General features: G+C 34.0%; 1 protein-coding gene across 3 annotated transcripts in view; it reads right to left on the bottom strand.

Annotated features, from left to right (window-relative positions):
* The window catches only part of LOC128237006 (uncharacterized), a 218,747-nt gene that overhangs the window by 11,138 nt on the left and 184,675 nt on the right, over positions 1-22,934 (bottom strand). For all 3 annotated transcript variants that reach the window (XM_052952178.1, XM_052952193.1, XM_052952185.1), the window contains 3 exons: positions 3,068-3,331; positions 1,255-1,515; positions 701-921 (listed from right to left, as the gene is read on the bottom strand). In XM_052952178.1, the coding sequence (XP_052808138.1) occupies positions 701-921; positions 1,255-1,515; positions 3,068-3,331 (746 nt within the window). The remainder of the gene's footprint in view (positions 1-700; positions 922-1,254; positions 1,516-3,067; positions 3,332-22,934) is intronic.

The raw sequence follows: 22,934 nt of genomic DNA, 5'->3' as shown, positions 1-22,934 counted from the left end.
AAATTATTATGTTATGTTCTGTTATCAGGCTTGTACAACTAGTTTCTATTTTTTAAGGTTGATACAAGTAGTCGCTTTTAAGATATAAAATACAGATACGTCATTTTAAAATTGTTTCCTTACACCTAAACGTTTTAATACTACCATCGTTATTCACTGACAGGCACATACATTTTAATTATTGTACGACAATTGAATTTTTGCACCTAAACTGTGACATTTGATGTATTCAAAACTAACCCAGTGAATTGTTCAATTATATCTAGTCACCAATTCCTCAAGCAATCCTAAATCTATTATAACATGATTATTCCAAGTTCTTTTGGGATTATTTTTACAATCTTAATATTGTTTTGAAATTATTATTTATGGCAATCACGATAAACTCTTCCCTTTGCAGTAAAATAAAAATATCGTAAGTAATATGTGGCTAAATGGAATAAGGTCCAACAGCGCGTAAGGCTTGCTAAAAACTTTCGAGAAATGCGGGCCAGTCAAATAATTCAATTAATACACTTTATATAAAAGGAGTTTGTGCATTGCACATACCATAAAAAAGATTGTACACTACTGTCACCCTTTTTATCCATTGAAAAACAAATAGGGGATATTGGAGAGGGACTACCACTCCAAAGGATTCATAAGAAGTTCGATAATGACTTTATAACTTGCTATGTATGACAAATCAAAATACCGTTACCTGCAGATATTGAGTATCACAGACATGCGTCCCTTCGAGACTGTAGGCCTCGTGTATGGTGAGGTCTATCTCCTCGCCCAGGTCCGTATCTGGGTATATGGCCCAGTAACAAGTCTCGGACAGCCCAGCGAGGTTCTCGGGGTAGCCTGGGTTCGAGAGGATACCGAACCGGGGAACCTGAACAATAAACTCACCCACACACTTGGACGATAAAGCGGAATCTGAAGTGAGATAACAATTTGTTATATATCATGTAAGGCAAAACAAACATAAACAGTGTTAGTATGAATCAGTGTGTGAAGTTTATTAAATATACGCATATAATGTATCAAAAAGAATAGTCAATATTGTTCTGATTTATTTCGCAGTTTTGGACAAATAAGCGTTAATTTCAGGTCATACTCATTAAGATTTTTTACAGGGAACTATAGATTACGAAAAGAAATGGTATACTATTTATAAGTGCATGACATTTAATGTGTGAATTGAATAGAGGACATGTTTATCATTATGTACATTTTTGTAGGTAAAATATACTGGTATGCGCTTCTCACCATCCACACAGATATACTCCATAAATATGTTATGATGCTGGTTACACGTGTCACGTGGTAGCGTATTGATGACAACAGACACGAGGCAGCCACGTTGAGTCTCACATACACGATGAACGGTTCGAAATACGTCTTCCGGGCAGCCCTGCCTGTCCGTACGGCACCGGAGATCCAACAGGTGAAATATACTACCTCTCCGGCACCGGATATCGACCGCTTCCTCCGAGCAAAGGTTAGCCCGACATGCAGACTGTTTATTTGCTAAAAAGAACACGTAAATCATGTAAAGATTATTTTGTTGCCTGCGTCGGGTACCATATTGTCCGTCGCATCGTCATCCGAGTTTTCCTTGTTCTCTTTGATACGTTTTAATATCTGCTCTCTACCTTTCTTTACCAAGAGTAGTTAAAATATTGGTTTTCATTATTTTTCCACTGAGGTAGATCACCAGTTATATTACACACATAACTCGGGAGTTATGGCCCTTGAATTGTCAAACATTTGACCAAATCCACTCTGTTCGCTCTCGTATTTCTTCATATCTTATCCAATCTTTATAAAACTAAGTTAAAATATTTATATACAAACTTCTTCATCGAGCGAGTTTAATAGACAGCTTCTAGCACCATTCACTAATAGAATACGCCATTTCAATGCTCTCTGTCCTGCTCGAACTTCATTACATGGATTACAATGTTTAAGGGTATATCTTAAACAAGTTTAATCGACGGCAGTTTTTATCTATTCACCTTGGAGCTTATGCTATCGCATTTGGCGTGAATTCGAGCACTTATTTGCTTTAAGGAATATGATACGATGAATTATTTGGTATCGGAACTATGGGGGTCTCGCATCCGCTGTAACAGAGTGCCTGGAAAAACCAAGATTCATCCAAAATGTTTTTAATTAACAGGTTTTGTTTAAATGATCGACTAATGGGCTTGTCCCTGTCCCTTTTTATTGTATTATTGTATCGACTCATCTAGGCATTGGTTCTTTAGTTTTCGAAATTGAATGGACAAACTCTATGCAATGTATTTTGTTTACACCGATCTTGCATTGTAGATATGTAAACATTATGGATAGTACAGGGAGATTTCCCTTTCCAACTCAGCATGATTTAACGATATAACGATTTGTCTTGTTTCGATGTGTAAGTCACTTACATGACCTGAAAAAAACTGTAAATAATCAAGATGAGTTTGTTTGCTACGCTCACTCCACCCATTTTGAATTATTAAGATTTTAGTTCGTGTTATCTAACTATAACATCGCAAGAAGATCCATTGTTTGTATGGTGCCCCAAGGCCAGATAAATTACAGCCGCGAATCCCTTTTTATTCATACCATAATAAGTAAAGAGTATAAGCAAATGATGAATGGCTCTGTATGATATCGAGCATTGCATGCAGTTGTAGCTGACTCCAGCATGATACAAAACACAACGGGTACGTATGGATGTTTGTTTATCATATAGGCATGTGTACATTGAAAAAGATCAAAAATGCATTTACATGATCACGACAGATATTAATATATGCGACTTAAATTGAGCCTACACATACAAAACACATTTTGAGACTTTATAATCACAAAAGAAGTTCATGTGTGCGAGTATAAGTGAGCCTGCACTTGCCAAACTATACTACAACTTGTACATGGACCGATAGGTATACATGTACGTTGTGTGTCGAAAATTCTAGTTTTATCTGGCCATTTTACTTGTCTCTTTAGTTTTAGTTATTGCAGCGGACGTTATTGTTTAAATCGTTCAACTGTTATGGAAAAAAAACAAACCAATTGCTTTACTTACTGGGAATACATTTGAAAGAAGTGTAGACTCTTTTTTCAGGATACTTTCTACAGTACGTGTACAACTGTCGTCGAAGATCCAGAAAGGAACATGATCGTACGCCATCACAAAGTCTGGATATGATCCCGAACTCTGGACAAGTGAAGTTATGTGGCATACATCGGACGTCAATGATTTGCAGAACGAGGCCTTCTTCGCACGTGACTGCCTTCCGTCCTGTTTCGTCACATGAATCTGTGTTGTATATCGGGTAGTCGTAGCTTTCTAAAAACAAGAAATAGTTCGATATTTTAACCAGGACAAAGGTTCCTTCAAATCAATATTGTCTTTTTGATGAATGGTGATTTGAGTCCTCTATTACGTTAAAGCTATACATATCTCGATTCTTATATTCAACCATTGCTTCATGTTATATAGCTCATGTATGATAGATAAGATCTTACATTATTCGTATAGATATTTGCATTTCTGCTTTATCTAATACGTTACTTACTCAACGTAAATGTAAAAGGAAAATTGACAGAAAACATCCATCTTTAAACATTTATCGAAGAATGTGATAAATCTCGTTTCATATCGTTAACAAGAAACAGGAAATCGACATTGAAGAGAAAAGACAGAGCTGGTAAGAGCGTTGGTGTTTAATGATGTTAGAAAACACATTACCTCCAAATACGTTAATATCGTAAACAGGAATTATAGTCTTTACTCTTTACGTACTGTTCATAAGAAAACTACTTCTTGTTACATGTCTAGAGAACAGACAGTTTTTACTAGAGGTTAATTATGGAAACACACACAGGCTACAGTCGTTAATTAGTTTTGCAAATGGAACCGATGGAGAGGATCAAATCAATAACAAATTCTGACAACCGTTCTCTTTTCCCCAAACAGGAACTGTCCAATGGGATTCGGAGTTTTGCATAACAGGAATAGGTTGCTCGTAAACAGCCGAATTATTTTTCTTTAAGACCTTTATTGCTATGGTAAAATTGAATTGACATCTGGCCTCAAATTCTTGATCAAGTTTCAGTCACTTGTAACACAATTGAGCTCACTATATTTGTTTTGCTATATTGTGAGTAATCATTTCTTTTTTAAGACTTATAAAGACAAAATATATCACATGATAATCACTATAAACTGTGTTTAATGTTGCAATATAATCGTTAAGTAGTATTTTGTCTAAATGATATAAGATAAACCTTGCTAAAACGTTTCAGAATAATTGGCCCCTGTGTTAGTTTCACTGTGTAGTGTGTGTGTGTGTGTGTGTGTGTGTGTGTGTGTGTGTGTGTGTGTGTGTGTGTGTGTGTGTGGCTTGATGGCCACAAATCAAACACATATACAGACCCAACCAGGAACTAATTTTTGAGACCAATGCTCTTACAGGACAAGATTGAAAAGTAACTAATAATGACTTTTATCACATCCATATCCTGCATATACTTGCAAGTATAAACTCATGTACATAAACAGCCGGTCTTGCGATGTATATAATCTTATTATGGAATCGTCTTTTGTTCATAAAAAATCTTTGACTTTTATTCTGAACTTCTTCTCAAACTGCACAAAACATCGATACAAACATGATGTCTCTTAATTCATAACCATTGGGAAATAATATCTCCTCAACACTATGTTTTTGTATATTCTTTGAATTAAAGCAATTCCAGAAATAAGAGAAATTGTACGCCGAATTACAAAATATAACAATAAAGCTGTCTGCCTAGCATTAGATATATGCAAATATATACACCAAAGTTAGCTATCCAAAATAACGCTTTCTGTTGATTCTCTGTGATTTGTTGAACAATAAATGATCTGTACCGTCAACTTAGTGTAATAACTCAATATCTTCTATTTCTATCTGCAATTATTCAGTTTTTGCATTATTGGGACGGTATATTGCCGACTATTTTAAAGTTTGCCTTAATCGAAAACAAGTGAAAAACGGTCGGCCTTTTATTAAATTCTCCTCAATAGCAAGTGAAGTAGTGCGATAATCGTCCATACAACCCTGTATTTAATTAATGCAAACTCCGTAGAAATGCCGGACAATACCAGTATATGGCAAATTGGTAAATCTAGCCAATGGCATGCCGATTATTTACCAACTCGGTACGATAAGGTACAATTATTGAACATACCGGGATTTAGTTCGGCAGTGATTGTCAATAGTCCCAGCTGTTTATGGATACAATAAAGCGCTCTGTTAGGGAACATATGAGACTGAATATAGTGTGTCTTGGTTCTATCATTCTGCATCAAAGTTGCGTTATGCCGCCGTACGTCTGCTAGGTTGTATTATTTCAGCAGCCTCTATTGTTACATTGTATTTGTTTCCGTCTAAACATTAACTAAATTATCAGAATGGTAACACATGGATTGGTCGTAAATGTTCTCTTACTACCTTTCTGATATGTACCAAAAATATTAACCTATACAGCATGCTTCATGTTGCAAATTGTCCGTGACGTTACAATACAAAGTATGTTATTAATTAACATTGAGACAAAGGAGAAGTCAGAATCTCTAACCTGGTTTAGGAACCTAAAAATCTTCTGTTTTCCTATGAGAAGTTTTTCTCCAAAACGCCTTGTATCGACTGTTTGACGTAGCCACACAAGTATTTCATTCAAATGTTGTCTTTGTTGTAGGCGCGAAAATTGTATAATCAACCGAAATCAAAAAGTTATAACCGAATTAAAGTATTTTAAGTATTTTGTATAGGTTAAAAAAAAACATTTAAAATTGCATTGGCTTTTATGGATATTGGCACCTTAATTCAAGTATATTAAATAGTGTTTACAACAGAGACAACAATAAAAAACAAAATCATATTTTTTTCCAGTCGAGTTCATTACTTGGTACACAAACAACCCACACATGCGTCAGGATATCTCAAAGCAGTAAAAGAATTGTTCTCGTAATGCATCCCGTCATTAAAGCTAGAGCTATAATTTGATGGAACATTTATTTAAGCCAATTATTCCCTTGACATTTGAAGGCAACAAAGCTAACAGCCCCTCTGTTATATTTAGCCGCAACAGGACCATTACATATTTTAGTATTCGATGCCATTTACCGATTATGATTTTGTTTGACTGTTTTCGAGTTAAATTTCCACAAAACAATACCTAAACTCAGTCATCTTTAGAGTTGAACGTGAGTCTTATCTGACAAATAAGTGAACTTGTTTTGGCCCAAAATAATACTTTTTCTATTTTAAATGATCAATTCTAAAAACACAACATCCATAATTCTATAATCATGTTTATTTAAGTGAAATGGTAATATGATTCCTTGCTTTGTCCCTCTATTTCCTGAAGGCTGAACGTCTCTGTAAAGCAATTACGTTAGATACATTGCGATGTTGATATGATACCTTCGCTCTTTACGAAGAGACGTCTTTGTTCTTGAACATGGCCGTGTATAGCAACAATGCACGGAATAAAACATTCCGAGATTTAGTCGACGAGTACTGAGTCTCAGAAAATACATTTTAATGCCGAGCGCTAGTCAGGGGAGGGTTCAAAATATTGACGTCGTTCGGAAGGGCGAAGCGGGATAGATCAGATAACCATCTGCACCCGAAGCAAACGCTTAGGCATTACATTTTCGCGGCGGATGTAAAAAAGTGAAAATGTTTGTTAACGCTTAAAAGATTTCGTCATCAACTATCTTTAAAGATGTAACAACCGATTACTCTGTAATTATACAACGATATCGCAAATACAAACAGTTTAATATCTTAAACAGATATGACGGCATGTTTACTTTACAAAATGGACAGAGAGTCTTGAAGAAACTTCGGAGCACTGATTTGCTTCGGTATTCCTTGAATTATTATCACACATTTCGATTGGCGTTAATTTCTCTTGCAAAACGAACTGGCTAAGAATTGAAAAGCAATACAATTCTGAAACACTAACTTCAAAAGAGGGATACTTATTGGGCTTGTTCCTGTAGAACTGACTAAGAATTGAATACCAATAACAAATTCTGAAAACATCTTCAAAAAAGAGATCCCTTTGGCTTAGGACTTATCTGATTTGTTCCTGTAGTTTATATTTCAGTTTTGGAATGAAAAGTCCGCTATGATTATTTTCAGATGTTGTTCAGAAAGAACAGAACTAAGGTCTGCTACAAGTATGCATTATGGTCAGTTTTATAGGCTTTTATGTAATATCGCCGGCAATCGGTGTGAAAATTCAATAAAAGAGTACAACTTGCAGACCTGACAAGTTGCTCAAAATGACATAAGCTTACAACAGACAGAAAGCGTCTAACTACCGGGCATCGCACTCAATTTTCGCAAACATATCTTGAACAGTATAAATGTAATCTCATTTTAACAACACTTTGCATAGTTTTTGGGTTACTTGTTTGATCAAGTTGGCAAAACAAATAGTCCATTTTATGTTCAGTTAAGGTAAACAGTTGGTAACGTTAACAAACTATGTTGTGTTGTATCGTACCGCATACACTGCAAAATTCAAGAAAACGTTTGGAAAACAGGATTTTCCTAATAAACGGTAAGTGAACCCCTCACGTCACTAACTAAGGGTTATGTGGCGTTTACCAACATTTTTTTTTTATTAGAAACGAACATAGTTCTATTATTGTACTTTATTTCAAACCAGGCGTCAAATACTGCATTTCTGTGGCAATTATTGTACATTTTAGGTTAATAAATGAAAGATTTGTAGCGATATCCTGTACAAAATATTCCATCCGTAAATATTAACAGTCATCTTAAAAAAAAATCATATTCTTGCATATAAATTTGCCAAAAAAAATATTTGGGGAAAAGTTTGTTGTTATAAGCCCACTTTCATAAACAATCGATACTAATTTATTTAAAATAAACTCTCGGGTGACCGACGATCCATACAAATTGTAATTTTTTGTAAATTCTCTTGTTTTCCAGGATTTTATTAACCCACGAAATGAGAAATTTTAGGGAAATTGATATCGAAGACATCCATAAACATTGATAAATGCTTCATTCAAGTCAGTGTTTGTGTTTTAATTGCTCGTAAACATATTTGAATCCGCGGTTTCGACCAAGTAGAGAAAACTTGATACCCTCGTTTCCAGAAATCGAGACACTGCGAAATTAGTATATATTAATTAAAATATCCTATAATGACAGTTAAATACACGAAATAAAATATCATTCATTATGGAAATTATTCATTAAAAATAAACAGCGTTTTATTAATTTTTGACTATTTGAGAACTTAAGCGTTTGTTATCCAAACTCAAAAACAAGACGAAAAATAATATTTTGGTATAATAATGATGCTTTAGACAATAGCAAAATTCACTTTGATAAATTAGTAAATGATTTACTTTCAAATACTATAAATGTTACGACGTGTATAGATAATATGTCAGATATTATATTTGATATTTCGTCCCGTCTTCATGGTCGAAAATTCTATAATAATTCATCTAAACCTAAAAAAGTTAAAAAGTCGGGCTGGTTCAATGGTAATTGTAAACGACATAAAGATAAGTTCTACAGATGTAAACGTTTATTTAATTCAAACCCGGCTGCTGAAAATAAGATTATATTTGTAAATGCTCGCAGATTGTATTGTAAAACTAAACGATCTGCAAAGTATGATTTTTATAACAATGAAAAACAGACGTGATCTTTGTTAAGTAAACAGAATCCACGTAAATTCTGGAAACATATTAAGAAATATAAAAAGGCAAAAAGTGCTAATCCTATTGAGGTAGAAATCAATGAATTTTTTGATCATTTTACGAATGTATCTAATTCCCCTCATCCTAGCACTTTTAGTGATGAGGATGATGATTATTCAAATGAAGAAGTGAATATTGAAATGTTAGGGTGTCCGTTTTCCGTTGAGGAAATATGCAAAACTATATCTATGTTTAACAGACATAAAAGTGCTGATATCTTATTGATAGCAAAAATTGTATTGCACCATATTTAGTTCAATTATTTAACCATATTTATGATACGGGTGAATACCCTGTGCTTGGACAAAGGGCATACTCGTTCCAATCTTTAAGAAAGGAGATAGAACCGATCCCTCCAACTATCGTGGTATCACTCTTGTCAATATAATATCTAAGATATTTTCTCTTACTCTACGTAATAGAATAAATGATTGGTGTGAAATTGGAAATATTTTTAATGACACACAATTCGGATTTTGAGATAACCACAGCACTTCAGATTGTATATTTATATTGCATAGTATTATTCAGAAGGTTTTAATGAATAAATCAAAATTGTATTGTGCCTTCATTGATTATGAAAAGGCGTTTGATACAGTCAATCACGAGGCTTTATGGATAAAACTATTATAATCTGGTGTGAGTTCAAAATGTTAAGAATGATCAAATCAATATATATGAATGTCAAATCGTGTGTACGCAACAGTAGAAATATGGAAATATCTGATTGTTTTTATGTTTCTCTTGGTGTAAAACAAGGTGAACCACTTTCTCCATTATTATTTATTTTATTTATCAATGATATTAGTGAGTCGATTGATTTTGACAACTTAACCGCTAAAGATATAGAATTGTTGTCTGTATATATGTTGTTGTTTGCAGATGATATTGCTCTTTTCACTACGGACCCCAATAGCTTGCAAGCATGGTTAGATAATGTTTATACTTATTCTCATCAATGGAGTCTGAAAATTAATGTAAATAAGACAAAAGTGTGTATATTTGAAAAACGTAAATCCAGACACATGTTTGTGTGGACCGTGAACGGTGAAATCATTGACCTTGTTGACTCGTTTACAAATCTTGGAATTAAATTCCATTACACTGGGAATATGAAATATGTTGTACAAACATTGCATGAACAAGCACTTAAAGCCTATCATAGTCTATTGTCTATATTTAGCAAAGTTCATATTGATGTTAAATCTAAACTAAAATTATTCGATTCACTCATTTCCCCCATTCTGATGTATGGCTCTGAAATATGAGGCATTTATAATTATAAAGAAGTAGATAGATTACATCTTAAATTTTGCAAACACCTGCTAAGTGTCAAACCTCAGACTTCTAGTGCAGCAGTTCTTGGAGAACTGGGTAGATATCCATTGTTTGTTAAATGTAAGGAACGTTCACTAAGGTATTGGTTAAAAATAATGAAAAATACTGATAACCCTATATATATATATATATGTTTTATTCAGAACATTTACAAGTTGTACACTTAAATAGAAATAATTCTTGGGCTTTTGCTTTGAAAACATTGTTAGACAACATGGGATTCAGTGATACCTTAACAGCTGTCAACAATGATGTTAATTACTTACCTCTGTTTAAACAAAGGATGTATGACCAGTATAAACAGGAGTGGAACACAACTGTAGCTAGCCAATCAAAACTAGATTTTTATAGACTATTTAAAAGTGAGCTTAAATTTGAAAAAATATATTGATGTTATCAATACTGATCATATTAGAAAAGAAATGTCGAAATTACGTTTGTGTTCTCACTCTTTGGAAATTGAAACGGGCAGATATCTAATTATTGATAGAAATGCTAGACTTTGTAAATGTTGTAATTTGAGAGTAGTAGAATCCGAATACCATTTTATTTTATGCTGCCCACTTTATCGTAATTTAAGACTAAAATATTGTATAAATGTAGCATTCCCGACTATTCAAAAGTTAATTAAGTTAATGTCGTGTGAAAAATCAAAAACAATTAGAAATGTTTCTAAATATATTCATCATGATATGCTAAATAGACAAGAACAACTTGATGATATACCTGCTTCTTAACTTTTGCTTAATATCTATCTATATGTTCTTTAAAAACATGTACTCCTTATAACTATATATGTAATTGTGTTGTAAGAAATATCATTCGGCCGTCTGTACAATGTTAAATATGTTTTATGGCCAAAGGTATTGTTATATGCCGATTTGTCAATAAACTTTGAAGTTTTAAGTTTGAAGGTATAAATGCTATAAATGTCTATATCTGTAAAAAGACTCGGTTGTACAATCAGGCACACATATTTTTTCACAATGAAGATGCTTTAATGCATGTATAGTAAGTCTCGCATATAGTGTTGTGTCGGTTAGACTTAAATATTATGCGTTCGTCTATGATGAGGACACTTGTTTGGTCCCTGTATTTCCCATCACATAACTTTACGTGCGTTTCCTTATGATTTCAGCAGCCTTACACCGAAACCAAGAATGTTCAAAATGACACTAATAAGAACTCATCATCTTAATAACGTATAATGTGTCAAACAGTACTGCACCACACGACAGCTAACATATCAGATAAGGTCCTGACCGTAAACCGTCAACCATATGCTATGGCGTTAGCGACAGACGTCATCAATGTCACACCGTATTTCTTCTCTCGTCCCCTACCCTCGTCCATTTCAAAGCACTGCTTGCCCCTATAGAAACACCGCAAAGCCCAGAGTGCCGCTGCCACTTTTCATAACGCTAGTCGTCTGTATTAAATTGTATTTTTGTGTCGGTTTCTTCCCGAGGTCATAACATAACCAGATAACTGCCAAAGTTTTCATGGGATTTGATTACGGCATGTTCATACTCTGAACGTCGTTACAGGTACTGAATGATAGTTGCTTATTTTTGCATCTAACTTTCAAATGATGTCAAACTTTCAGGTGATGTCACAACATTTTTCACATGACGTTTGGTATTTTCTCCTAATGATTTTAACTATAATTTTGGACATTAAATATATGTTTACTGCTCTGCATTTATTAGCAATCGAGTCCAAATAACATTTGATCAGCCCTCGTACATGCCAAGTCGTCTTAAATTTGCATGCTGTTATGTTTTTAGAGAACGCAAGACGTAAAATGATTAAAACGTGTGGGTTGTCAGTGGTGTCCTCGAGTGCTGGCCCTGACGTATAACAAAAAACGTCTGGGTTATTGTCTTGCAAACCTCATTCGCATCATACCGAATAAATTCAGTTTGTTTTCGTTGTTTGTGTCATTCATTTAGCTTGGTGTCAGGTTCATCTTGAGATTTAACATCATTAAATTCTCCTCAAGAACATATTATCCCAATAAATGCACCGAAAAGACAAAATAAATAAAAAAGAATCGCTAACACAAATATTCATAGACGCCTTCTCGGCGGATCGCCTAAACATGAAATAGGTAATTAACAGCAGTTATAACAATTATTTATAATAGCGATAGCTTGATTTTCTTTTTGATGTGGCCAAATACGAACACTTGTGAAGTATATATAGAAATATAGATATAAAAAATATGCAGATATATTCTACGGCAACCATATTTTGTTATAACGAAATCTTACACGCACCTTACTCGTAGAGCCATATATACCCATTTTCTTTTTGTTACATCTTATTTAAAGTCTTTTGCAGAACCATGTTAAAAATCATCTTAATGTTAATATGGCTTTGTAGTCTCTCAAATGCACTAAAATGCATAAGATAATTAAAACAGTCTATCCAAACAAACACCGAAACATACCTCACTGTGAATATTTATGTGTGAAACTACAGAAACAAGCTCAGTAGCCAAAAATGTAAACATAAACCCCGTTTAATGAAGCCGAAGTCATGGGTAACACTTTCATGTGATATATACTGCTTAAGGAAATTGCAACACCTTCCTATGAAATGTACGCCCGAAGGGGAGTGAAATACCTTCCTATGAAATGTACGCCCGAAGGGGAGTGAAATACCTTCCTATGAAATGTACTACCGATGGGTTGTGAAATACCTTCCTATGAAATATACGCCCGAATGGGAGTGAAATACCATCCTTTGAAATGTACGCCCTAAGGGGAGTGAAATACCTTCCTATGAAATGTACGCCCGAAGGGGAGTGAAATACCTTCCTATGAAATGTACGCCCGAAGGGGAGTGAAATACTTTCCTATGAAATATACGGCCGAAAACTAAAAGCAACACCTTCATGAGAAATTTACGACCATAGGGGTGTGCTATACCTTCATATGAAATGTACAGCCGAAAGTGAAAGCAACACTTTCATGTGAAATGTACGACCGAAGGGGTGTGCTATACCTTCTTATGAAATGTACGGCCGAAAGTCAAAGCAACACCTTCATGAGAAATGTACGACCGAAGGGGTGTGAAATACCTTCATGAGACATGTACGACCGAAGGTTAAATACCTTCATGAGAAATGTACGGCCGAAAGTGAGGGCAACACCTTCACGTGAATTATATGACCGAAAGTGAGAGCAACACCTTAATGTGAATTATATGACCGAAAGTGAGGGCAACACCTTCACGTGAATTATATGACCGAATGTGAGGGCAACACCTTCACGTGAATTATATGACCGAATGTGAGGGCAACACCTTCACGTGAATTATATGGCCGAATGTGAGGGCAACACCTTCACGTGAATTATATGACCGAATGTGTGGGCAACACCTTCACGTGAAATGTATGACCGAATGTGAGGGTAACACCTTCATGTGAAATGTATGACCGAATGTGAGGGCAACACCTTCATGTGAATTATATGACCGAATGTGAGGGCAACACCTTCATGTGAAATGTACGGTCGAAGAAGAGGGCAACACATCCATGTAAAACTTTAGTGAACTTTAAGTCAAAAGTAAAGGGCAACAAGACGAACACACGACAGCAGTTACATTTTAAATGCAACTGTATTTTAATCTTTAAGTAGTTTTCTCTGTTGTCTTTAGCCATTTTTGCAAACCTCTTATTGAGTGTGTTTCTGGTAGGCAGGTTCTTTCAATATGGCAACAATAAATGTCTAGCTACTAAACACATGCTTTCAAACCGCATTTGCAATTTTGTTCTTAACCATATTCCCCGGATTTAAAATTGACATTCACCGAACCTTGTTATTGTTAATTGAGTGAGTAAACAGTCACCAAAGCAACAGTAATTATAATTCTATGTTACATTTATTCAGCCCCATATATCCCCTGCCAATTTGAGGGAACCTCGATGACAGTTTTCTCCATATATTTATATTGTTTTGGCTGCAATACGATCGATTCGGAAATTTGCTTCAGAATTTTAATGCATAAAAATTTCCCCATACATATCTTAATATTACGGATATTTTTTTTTGACAATAGTAAAAGGTTCAGAAGTTTGTTCAAAGGTAAGTTGTGCCTAAATTTTATCGATAAATGTGCTTTTACAAAATTACGCATAAGGATTTTGACTGTAAGTATGATGTTGCACGTTTGGTATTGCGTTATGCCAGGAGTATAAAGCACAACTCAATGTCGAGAACCGAATGCGCTAATTATTTCGCTAATTGGATAACGCTATTAACTGTTGCATTACTGTTAAAAGGATTGTTGTATTACATTGCAATATTGGTTTATAGAATTGTATTCCGTACTAATTGAAAGGTGTTCAGTAATGGTTGAAATAATCAAATACACAGTCGTGTGCTATGATGTACACTATATATATGAATGTACAATATCTACAATCACAACGAATCACATAATTTGAGAGGAACGCCATTTTTATATTACCATATTAAAAAGAAATGCTACATTTCAAAAATATATCATTTGCAATTTAAACTTGATCGATATAAATAACATACTACAGTGGACTCATTAGTTCATTTAACAAACATTTATATCAGCATTTGAAAATTCATATGGAGTTTCTGCAAAGGGTATCATTACAGAGTGATTCAATTAACTGTTCATACGGAAAAAAATCGTATAACATATCCAGAGAAAGAGCGATATTGCTTGCTGTTTATGATTTACATACGCATGATCTACAATTGCTAATTTGTTTTGCGAACGGAACCGCTAAAGAAATGCGAACCTATAAAGATTTCTGACAGACGGTCATTTCTGTCGATATGAAATGCCCACTGGGATTTTGATTTTTGCATAACACGACTTGTAATTAGGAGTCCGCTTTAATTAAGTTGTCTGGAACGCTCAAAAGAGTTTCTGTCGTATCTGTGTAATGTAAGCGCCACATAAAGTTGTGATAATCATGGAATTGCATCGGAATAAACAGATCCAGCTGATGAGCTGGAAAGTTTTAGGATGCATAGAACAAACCGTTTTTTAAACTGTCGTTGACAACACCTTGGCAACATTTGAAATTCTTGTTCAGAGTTTGGTCTTGTCTTAGCCGATTCAGGACATTAACACCTTTAATCGCACGACTTTTATAAACTGCCGACAATCGCAACAAACAAAGCATCAAATATATTACAAAATGCTCATTGCTCTGCTCTGCTGAGAAGGAAGCGTTTAGTCTGTTAGAAGACATAGTTTATTAATCGTGAAGCGTAAATGATAAGTGTCCGGTGCATTGTTTTGAACACAACCCAAACAACTACCCCCTATAACCCACAAAAATATTCAAAATCTTACAAACATATGCAGATAGTGTTTGCACCAGATGATATGACATTACAACGATCGTCTGACTATTTCCAATCTGAGATAAACTATAGTATTGAAAGAGAGACATGAACGCCTTCTTGATATAAACACCATAACTTTGTCAAAAGTTTTGCAATCTTTTTTTTCAAACTTAATTTAATCAACGTCGCCTAGGTGCTTGATTTGACGTTAATTGAATTTAGTTCGAAACGAAAACAACAACTCTATGTTATCGTGTGTTTCGTCAAACGAATTACTGACACATACACAGTTATTTGTAGGTTTACGATTCTGTTATACCATTTTAATTTGTTAGTGAATATCGCTTGCACATATAAAATATAAGTGCATTTTCACTCTGGACAGTTTGTTCTCATTGTGTGTATGTTACCATTTTGAAAGTATTCGGGCTGTGCACGTTTTTACATTTGAAGAACAATGGTACTTTGATGATTATTCTTGAAGAGTGAAATGGAGGAAAGAGCTATTCTTTTTGTCAGGATTGTCTTATTTTGGGCATAGTTATGTCACTTATAGTAAGTAGATGTGTATTCTAAGCAGGCTTTTATGTCTACCTTTCTATATTATACTTTGTCAAAACGAGAAATTGTCAGAAGCTTGACGTAATGTCATATAATGATTCTTAAACAATACCTTTATTTCTTTAAGAAATTTTGGATCGTTTTGTTGGTTGATTGTAGGAGGGGATAGTAGAGGGGCGTTGGGTCGAAAAAAAAACAGACAGAGGATTCGATTCATTAAAACATGTTGGAACTCTATTGCATTTCATTAATAAAATAATCACATTAATACCATGATATGGTTTGCGTACCTGACTCGATGCGATGTGTATAAGGCTATGTGCTATTCAAAACGAATAACGTACTATTACTTCACTTCTTCATACTGATAAGAAAAATATATTGCGAAAGTGTCATCCATGTCATATTACTATGAAGTAACTATAGTTACATTTAAAACACAAATTGAATATTTTTATCCAAATCTTAAAAAAATGGAATTACCCGAAGAAGTTAAATATTAAGCAAATTTAAAATGCGTTTATCTCTTTTGTAACTATGATGGTTTGTACACAAAACGGCTGACGTGTTTTCTTTAAAAAAAAGATATAACTAGGTTTGAGAATAAAAACGTCTGGTGTAATATCCGAAAATAAACTGTTTGTCTGCCTTTAATCATCAACAAACACATAGTCTTCAATTATGGGGCTTTGTACAAGAAAGCTGTTACTCATTATAGAAAAAGGAAGTGTTACAACAGTCTTCCGCTAAAAGTGTATATTGTTGTTAGTTTGATTCGCAGTTAAAGACGGTGATGAAAGGCGAAACCCATTAAAAATGACAGACGGAAACTTCGATTAGTAACATACACTAGACTTATGATCTTTAGATAAAAGAGAAAAAAAAGAAAGAAATAACCATCTGCCTCTTGACCTACGCGATGTTACTGGCTAGTTCTTAACGCGCTATTTCGAGTCCGACCTCGTTTTTGTAGTCATGTTTCAAATGCATAGTATGCCATTGATCTGGGATTGTCGAAATATTTCCCGTTTTTTTTACAGACCATTAGTTCTTCCGTAAGTATAATACTAATGTGACAATGGTTTGAAATCATTTATATGAACGATATTTAGAACCAGCAGGTTATAAAACATTACCAATCGACTACGGATTTGCTCTTAAAATTAATGATTCACAACTCTATAAAAATGAATACTAACTAATCGTGATTATTGTCTTTTAAACAAATACAAGTACAGTCGAAACTCGTTATGTCGACTTTGTCGGGACCTAGAGAAAAAAGTCGAGATAACGAACATTCGACACAAACGAATTACCAAAAACTATCACCAACACTAACATTTAAATCACGTTTATGGATAACACAGATATAAAACCACAATTACATACACTTGTACTTTGTAAGAAAACAGTATAGCACATATGACAACAACTTACTCATACCCGTTGTGTTGTACAAGCAGTATAGAGAAATTTCTTCGTCACGAACTTTCAATGTTGTCGAATTTTCCGATGATGTCATAGGCGTCCTTGTGTGGTTCAATGAATAGCTTGAGCAATAAATGGCTCTTTAATCAAAAATATAAACATACAAGTTTAATTATTCACATTTACCATTAAACCTCCAATTATAACACTTTGTTATTTTGACACGCGCGGTCATTTAGCGACCTGCCGCAAAACCGTCATAAATATTTTCTCACCTACAGCTTGATCTACAGTTCGACATAAGAAACAAGAAAAATATGTGAAATTCGACTACAGGGACTATATTATCAGGTCGACATAGCGAAAAAATCGAGATAGAAAAATCGACACAAGCATATTTATTTTATAAAGAATAAGAAGGAATAAATTCGGGACCGGAGAAAAAAGTCGACACAACCGGAAAGCCGAGATAGCCGACGTCGACATAGCGAGTTTGGGCTGTATAAACAATTTATACACAGATTCATTTATCTACACTGTTATACGTTTCGGAGTTTATTCGCTCTGCACGCCTGTGTCCTTGTGTGTTCCAAAGAATCATAATGAATGTGGACGGCTGGTTGTGAAGATAACACTAGTCACAACCCGTCTGCTGCGCTGCATTATTAGTTCTACCTCTTTGTTTTTTTCTCTGATTTACCGACTAGCATAATAAAAATGAAGACACTTTTCTACGTTTGTATGAGTTATGTCCCTTATGTAGTACGTCAGTCTGACATTAAAGAATTGTGCAATAATACACAGCAACAATATTTCGGATTCTATCCATTTCGGACCATTGCATACCATATCCTAATAAATTAAAAATAGGTTATAATCCTTAAATAATTAGTATCAATCGTAAGTTGACCATAGACTAACCTACAACCTAAGTAATTTCAGCTTGTGGCAAACCATTTCAATAAACAAGTGTTTACAATAATAAAATGAAATAATCCACTGAAATCTGTACCGCGTGGTAAAGTGTACCTTGTATACGACTATGTAAGTCAGGTTTCTTCAACGCAAAAAATGACCCGACTACAGTTGGTTTGATATTTTTTTTGGATGTAAGATTTGTATGGCAAATCGGTTTGCGTTGTATATACATATATAAAATTTTAATATTCAATGGAGTATGACCATAGGATTGATTAAGTCTGATAATCACCTTTGATAAATTTCCAACATGTGTCAACAATGACCCTTTGGGGTCAGTGCTCAACAAGTTCTCAAGCTCGACAAGCCTCGTTACCGACTTGGCTCGGACGTTTTCATCCTCATTGGAAACTGATAAATTATACCTTTCACGAAAGTCTTCAATTTGCTTCAAAGCCTCTGAGCATTTCAGATTATATTATTACGGACTACATTTACCCAGAATTTTACTTGAGTGTTATTAGATGAAGCATTAATTCTAATTGATTGTGCGTTGTCATGTCAAGTAAATCAATAAGGCTATGCGATGTTCTGCTTTAAATTAACGTCGTTTTTAAGCCTCAAACGGTGATAAATCGTCTCAAAGTGTTTAACATTTGGTCAGGAGACAAAAGATTTAAATCATCTGCATATGTATCACCCGTTTTTAGTTTAACTGCTCCACATAAACACACAAATTCTTCTCCATTTACATTAGACCTAATCGAAATGAGCTGGCATGGAGATTTACTGCTTAAAGACTATAACAATGTACAAGCAAACTTATGTTGATTATTCTTTACTCTGGACATAATTATGAATATTGAAAATGACTGATCGTGTTTAATAAGGAAGGTGTTACGAAGTCAATATAAAACATAAGTGGAGAGGGTGGATATTATGTTTCGAAACCACTTAAAACCAATAATGAACACTACATAACAACTGTATTTCTGTTTTGGCGGCCAATATGATGTTTTTATAGATCTATCTACATCTGTAGTTCGTTAATTAACCAATCGATTTTCACAAGCTAACGCTAATGTGACAAATATGTTATTAGTGTAAATTATTCGGTTTGTCTTTTATTAATAGCAACGTTAGCACAAAGACCACAGTTAAAACATCGCTAACATATAGCTTATACGTTTTACCTGTACCTAAATCCTAATAATTTAGTTTTGATCATTTTAGTAATATGAGTTAAACAGAATAATTTATGCATTTAAATAAGGCATCGACCTATACAGTGCGCCTTTAATTAGTCAAGCTGGAGCCAACAGGTACTGTAATCAAACCAGCTTAGTATCTGAGATAACTACGAACTTATTGCTTATTGACCTACTTTAAATTGTTTTGGTTCTGTCTATATGTCTGTTTGCCTGTCTGCCTGTGCCGCAAAGGTTCTGTTAATAATATATCAATTATATTAACACAATACGGATTGTAACCGCACCATTGTTTTTATTCAGATGAAGTATATTTTGCAAAGATATATAGTTATATTTGCAAAGTGATATTAATTTTAACTTACGCACAGATCTTCTTATATTGCTTATAACAATCTGATGGCATAACCACGTTGTAGGCAAATCTGCTGATAAAATTCAAACCCATTTAGATAATTTAGCAAACTTTTGATATATCTTCTGTAAATATCAAGAGTATGACTTAAAAACAAAAATAGTTGACGCATTTGTTGGTAGTATCTCAAATTATTTGCAGAGGTTTGGGGGGAGGGGTGCACCAAATAGAAGCAGGAAGAGATTATCATTTAAAACTTTGTGAATGCTTTAACAGATCCAAAACCAATACTTGCAAAGCCGCTGGTTATGGCTAATTAGGAAGATGCCTGGTATATATTCAAAGTTATGTTCGTATATTGTCATATTGGTTTCAGGTTGCTAGCAGTGATAATATTATTATCAGAACTATTTATACGTCAGCTATATATGATTATGATGAAGGTTGTCGTAATTGGGTGTAAAACAATAGTGTATTGAATACTTTTGGGTAAAGTTATATTTATGATGATATTTACAATACTGATTTGTATACAGTTATAACGGTTTACAATACAGACATAATATTGTTCAATACCATAAATATCGTTTGTTTTTGTAGTTTCAGTGATATTGAAGATGGATTTCACATTGTCTGTGTGTGTCAAACTTAAAATGATTTTGGAAAGAAACATTTTAAAAATGCAATTATAAAAGACCGTTTGTATATAAATTTTTACAGTTGCTGTTATCAAACAATAGACCTAAGCTTAATAAGCAATGTCCGTTTGTTAAAGGTTTGCTTAAAGTATGATTTACGACAGTAAATGTAAGAACTTTATTTAGTAACAGTTGTTCATCCTGTCATTTAGATTGATTATAACAATTTTGATAGTAAATCAATTTGTCAATCAATCAACGTATCAACCCTCTTGTTGTATATATACATATATATTGATGACAATGTAAACTTCGCAATGGACACAATGTCTGTTAGTCTGTCGTATTTGTCTACTGACCTAGCCTCAGTTAACATTTACCTGATTTAAATCAATCTGCTGATTTAGACCATTCAAATGCAAACCAATTCTTCAAAATTGTCTAATTTCAAACGCTAACTAAGGTAATGTTTAAAGCGAGTTATACTTCCAACTAACACTTCCGAGATTTGTCTAAGAAGGTCATTGACACATGTCATTAATGGAAATAATATACATATATATTGCAAAATTAAATGTTAAATTATATTAAGTAACTTGCATTTTCTGTTTTTGAGCACTGTGTGAAGCGCGACGCACATCGGAACGTCGATATGTATTCAAGTCATAATTTCTAGCAACCCAGCGTATCATTATTTAAGCACTTTTCATTATCAATCTTAAAAACACTATAAAGATTTATGAAAAAAGTAAAGTAATACAATATTGAATATGAGCATTGTGTTACCAGCGACGCACATCGTAACGTCGATATGGCTGTAAAGTAATAATTTCTTGGCAAATCATCGTATCATTATGTTAAGCAACTCCCATAATCAATCTTTATAACACTTAAAAGATTTATGAAAAGAAAAGTTTGTATTACAACATTCAATATAAGCACTGTGTGAACCGCGACGCACAACGAAACGTCGATATGGCTTCGAAGTCACAATTTCACAACATCTCGTCCTATAATTATGACAGTTTCAGTAAAAAAAATTGTTGCAAGCATAAACATTAAAAACAAACGTCAGCCATATCGTGACATCTTACGCAAAATCCATAAACCATATTTTTAATAGTGTAAACATTTATTAAGATGTGCACTCTTCAAGAAATAGCTAGAAGGAAATACTGTCTGGTAAATTATCATGAGGAACACTTGGAGATAGTTTTTGTTTGCGTTTAATCATAAGCAAACACATAGTCAGCAGTCGTTAATTTGTTTCGCAAATGGAATCGATGGAACATTCCAAAGGATTACCAACTTCGAACGGACGGTCACTTTTTCCATTAAGAAATATCCAAAGGGATTATGACTTTTGCATAACAGTTATTGAAATTTGTGGAGTAAAGCAGTTGAATGCATGATGCGGAATATTCTTTTTCTACAGTTTTGCGTTGGATGATATTGATGTATAATGGCGACCTGAATCATTGTTCACAACACAGTCGCTTGAAAGGAATGACCTCCTGCTATGGTATCTTACGACTTACAAAAGAAATAGTACAAACTGCATTCACAAAATGACACAAAAGTACCCGATAGGCTCGTGTTCGTATGAGATTGAGATCCAATGACCGTTCCAAGGCGGTTATCATTATAGCTATTATGATGTCTGGTATTTTTGTAGTGATTATACGTATGTGCGGGTACGTTTGTGTCTTTAGTAAATTTTATTGGGGTCATTATCGTGTGCCTCTGAACAGCGCTCATATTTGATTTTTTTCTGAGCCGGACCAGTAGCTTACATTGCATAATTTAAGTTAATTCATTACAATAATGTACTTTTACAATTTCCAGATATACAACGTTTGAGCATAATCAAAGTTTTATGTTTTTACAGTGGAAATAATATATTGAAGGCAGTACTATACGCACAAAAGATAAACAAAACATACGACGTAATTTAGAAGGAACCCTTGAAGTTTATACCTTTTCTCCCTCTGTCGGTTTTCTAAATATTATCATTGACGTTATGATTTGTGAATCATTGTCTTACTGGCTTAAGATTCAATCGCTGGCCTTGCACTCGCATATTTCATCGTTTGATGTTCAGAAAAACATGAAAATATTAAATATAATTAATTGATGCTCTGTCGTCCATGCATGGGATTTATTTAATTAGTTTCCGACAAATCTTATAAAATTGCAGAAAACATCGATACAAACTGAATTTCTTTAATCTTGTAACGATTGAGGGAATTCTTTCTCCTTAAGACGATGCTGTTTGTCGCTTTGCTGATTTAAAATGCTCGTTGTATGGGAAGATATGCTATATTGAATTACTAAATGAAGCGATTTCAGAGTCTGCTTTACTAT

This window comes from Mya arenaria, chromosome 1 (genome assembly GCF_026914265.1).
Source record: "Mya arenaria isolate MELC-2E11 chromosome 1, ASM2691426v1".
Taxonomy (NCBI): Eukaryota; Metazoa; Mollusca; class Bivalvia; order Myida; family Myidae; genus Mya; species Mya arenaria.
This window is presented reverse-complemented; position numbering and strand designations above follow the sequence as displayed.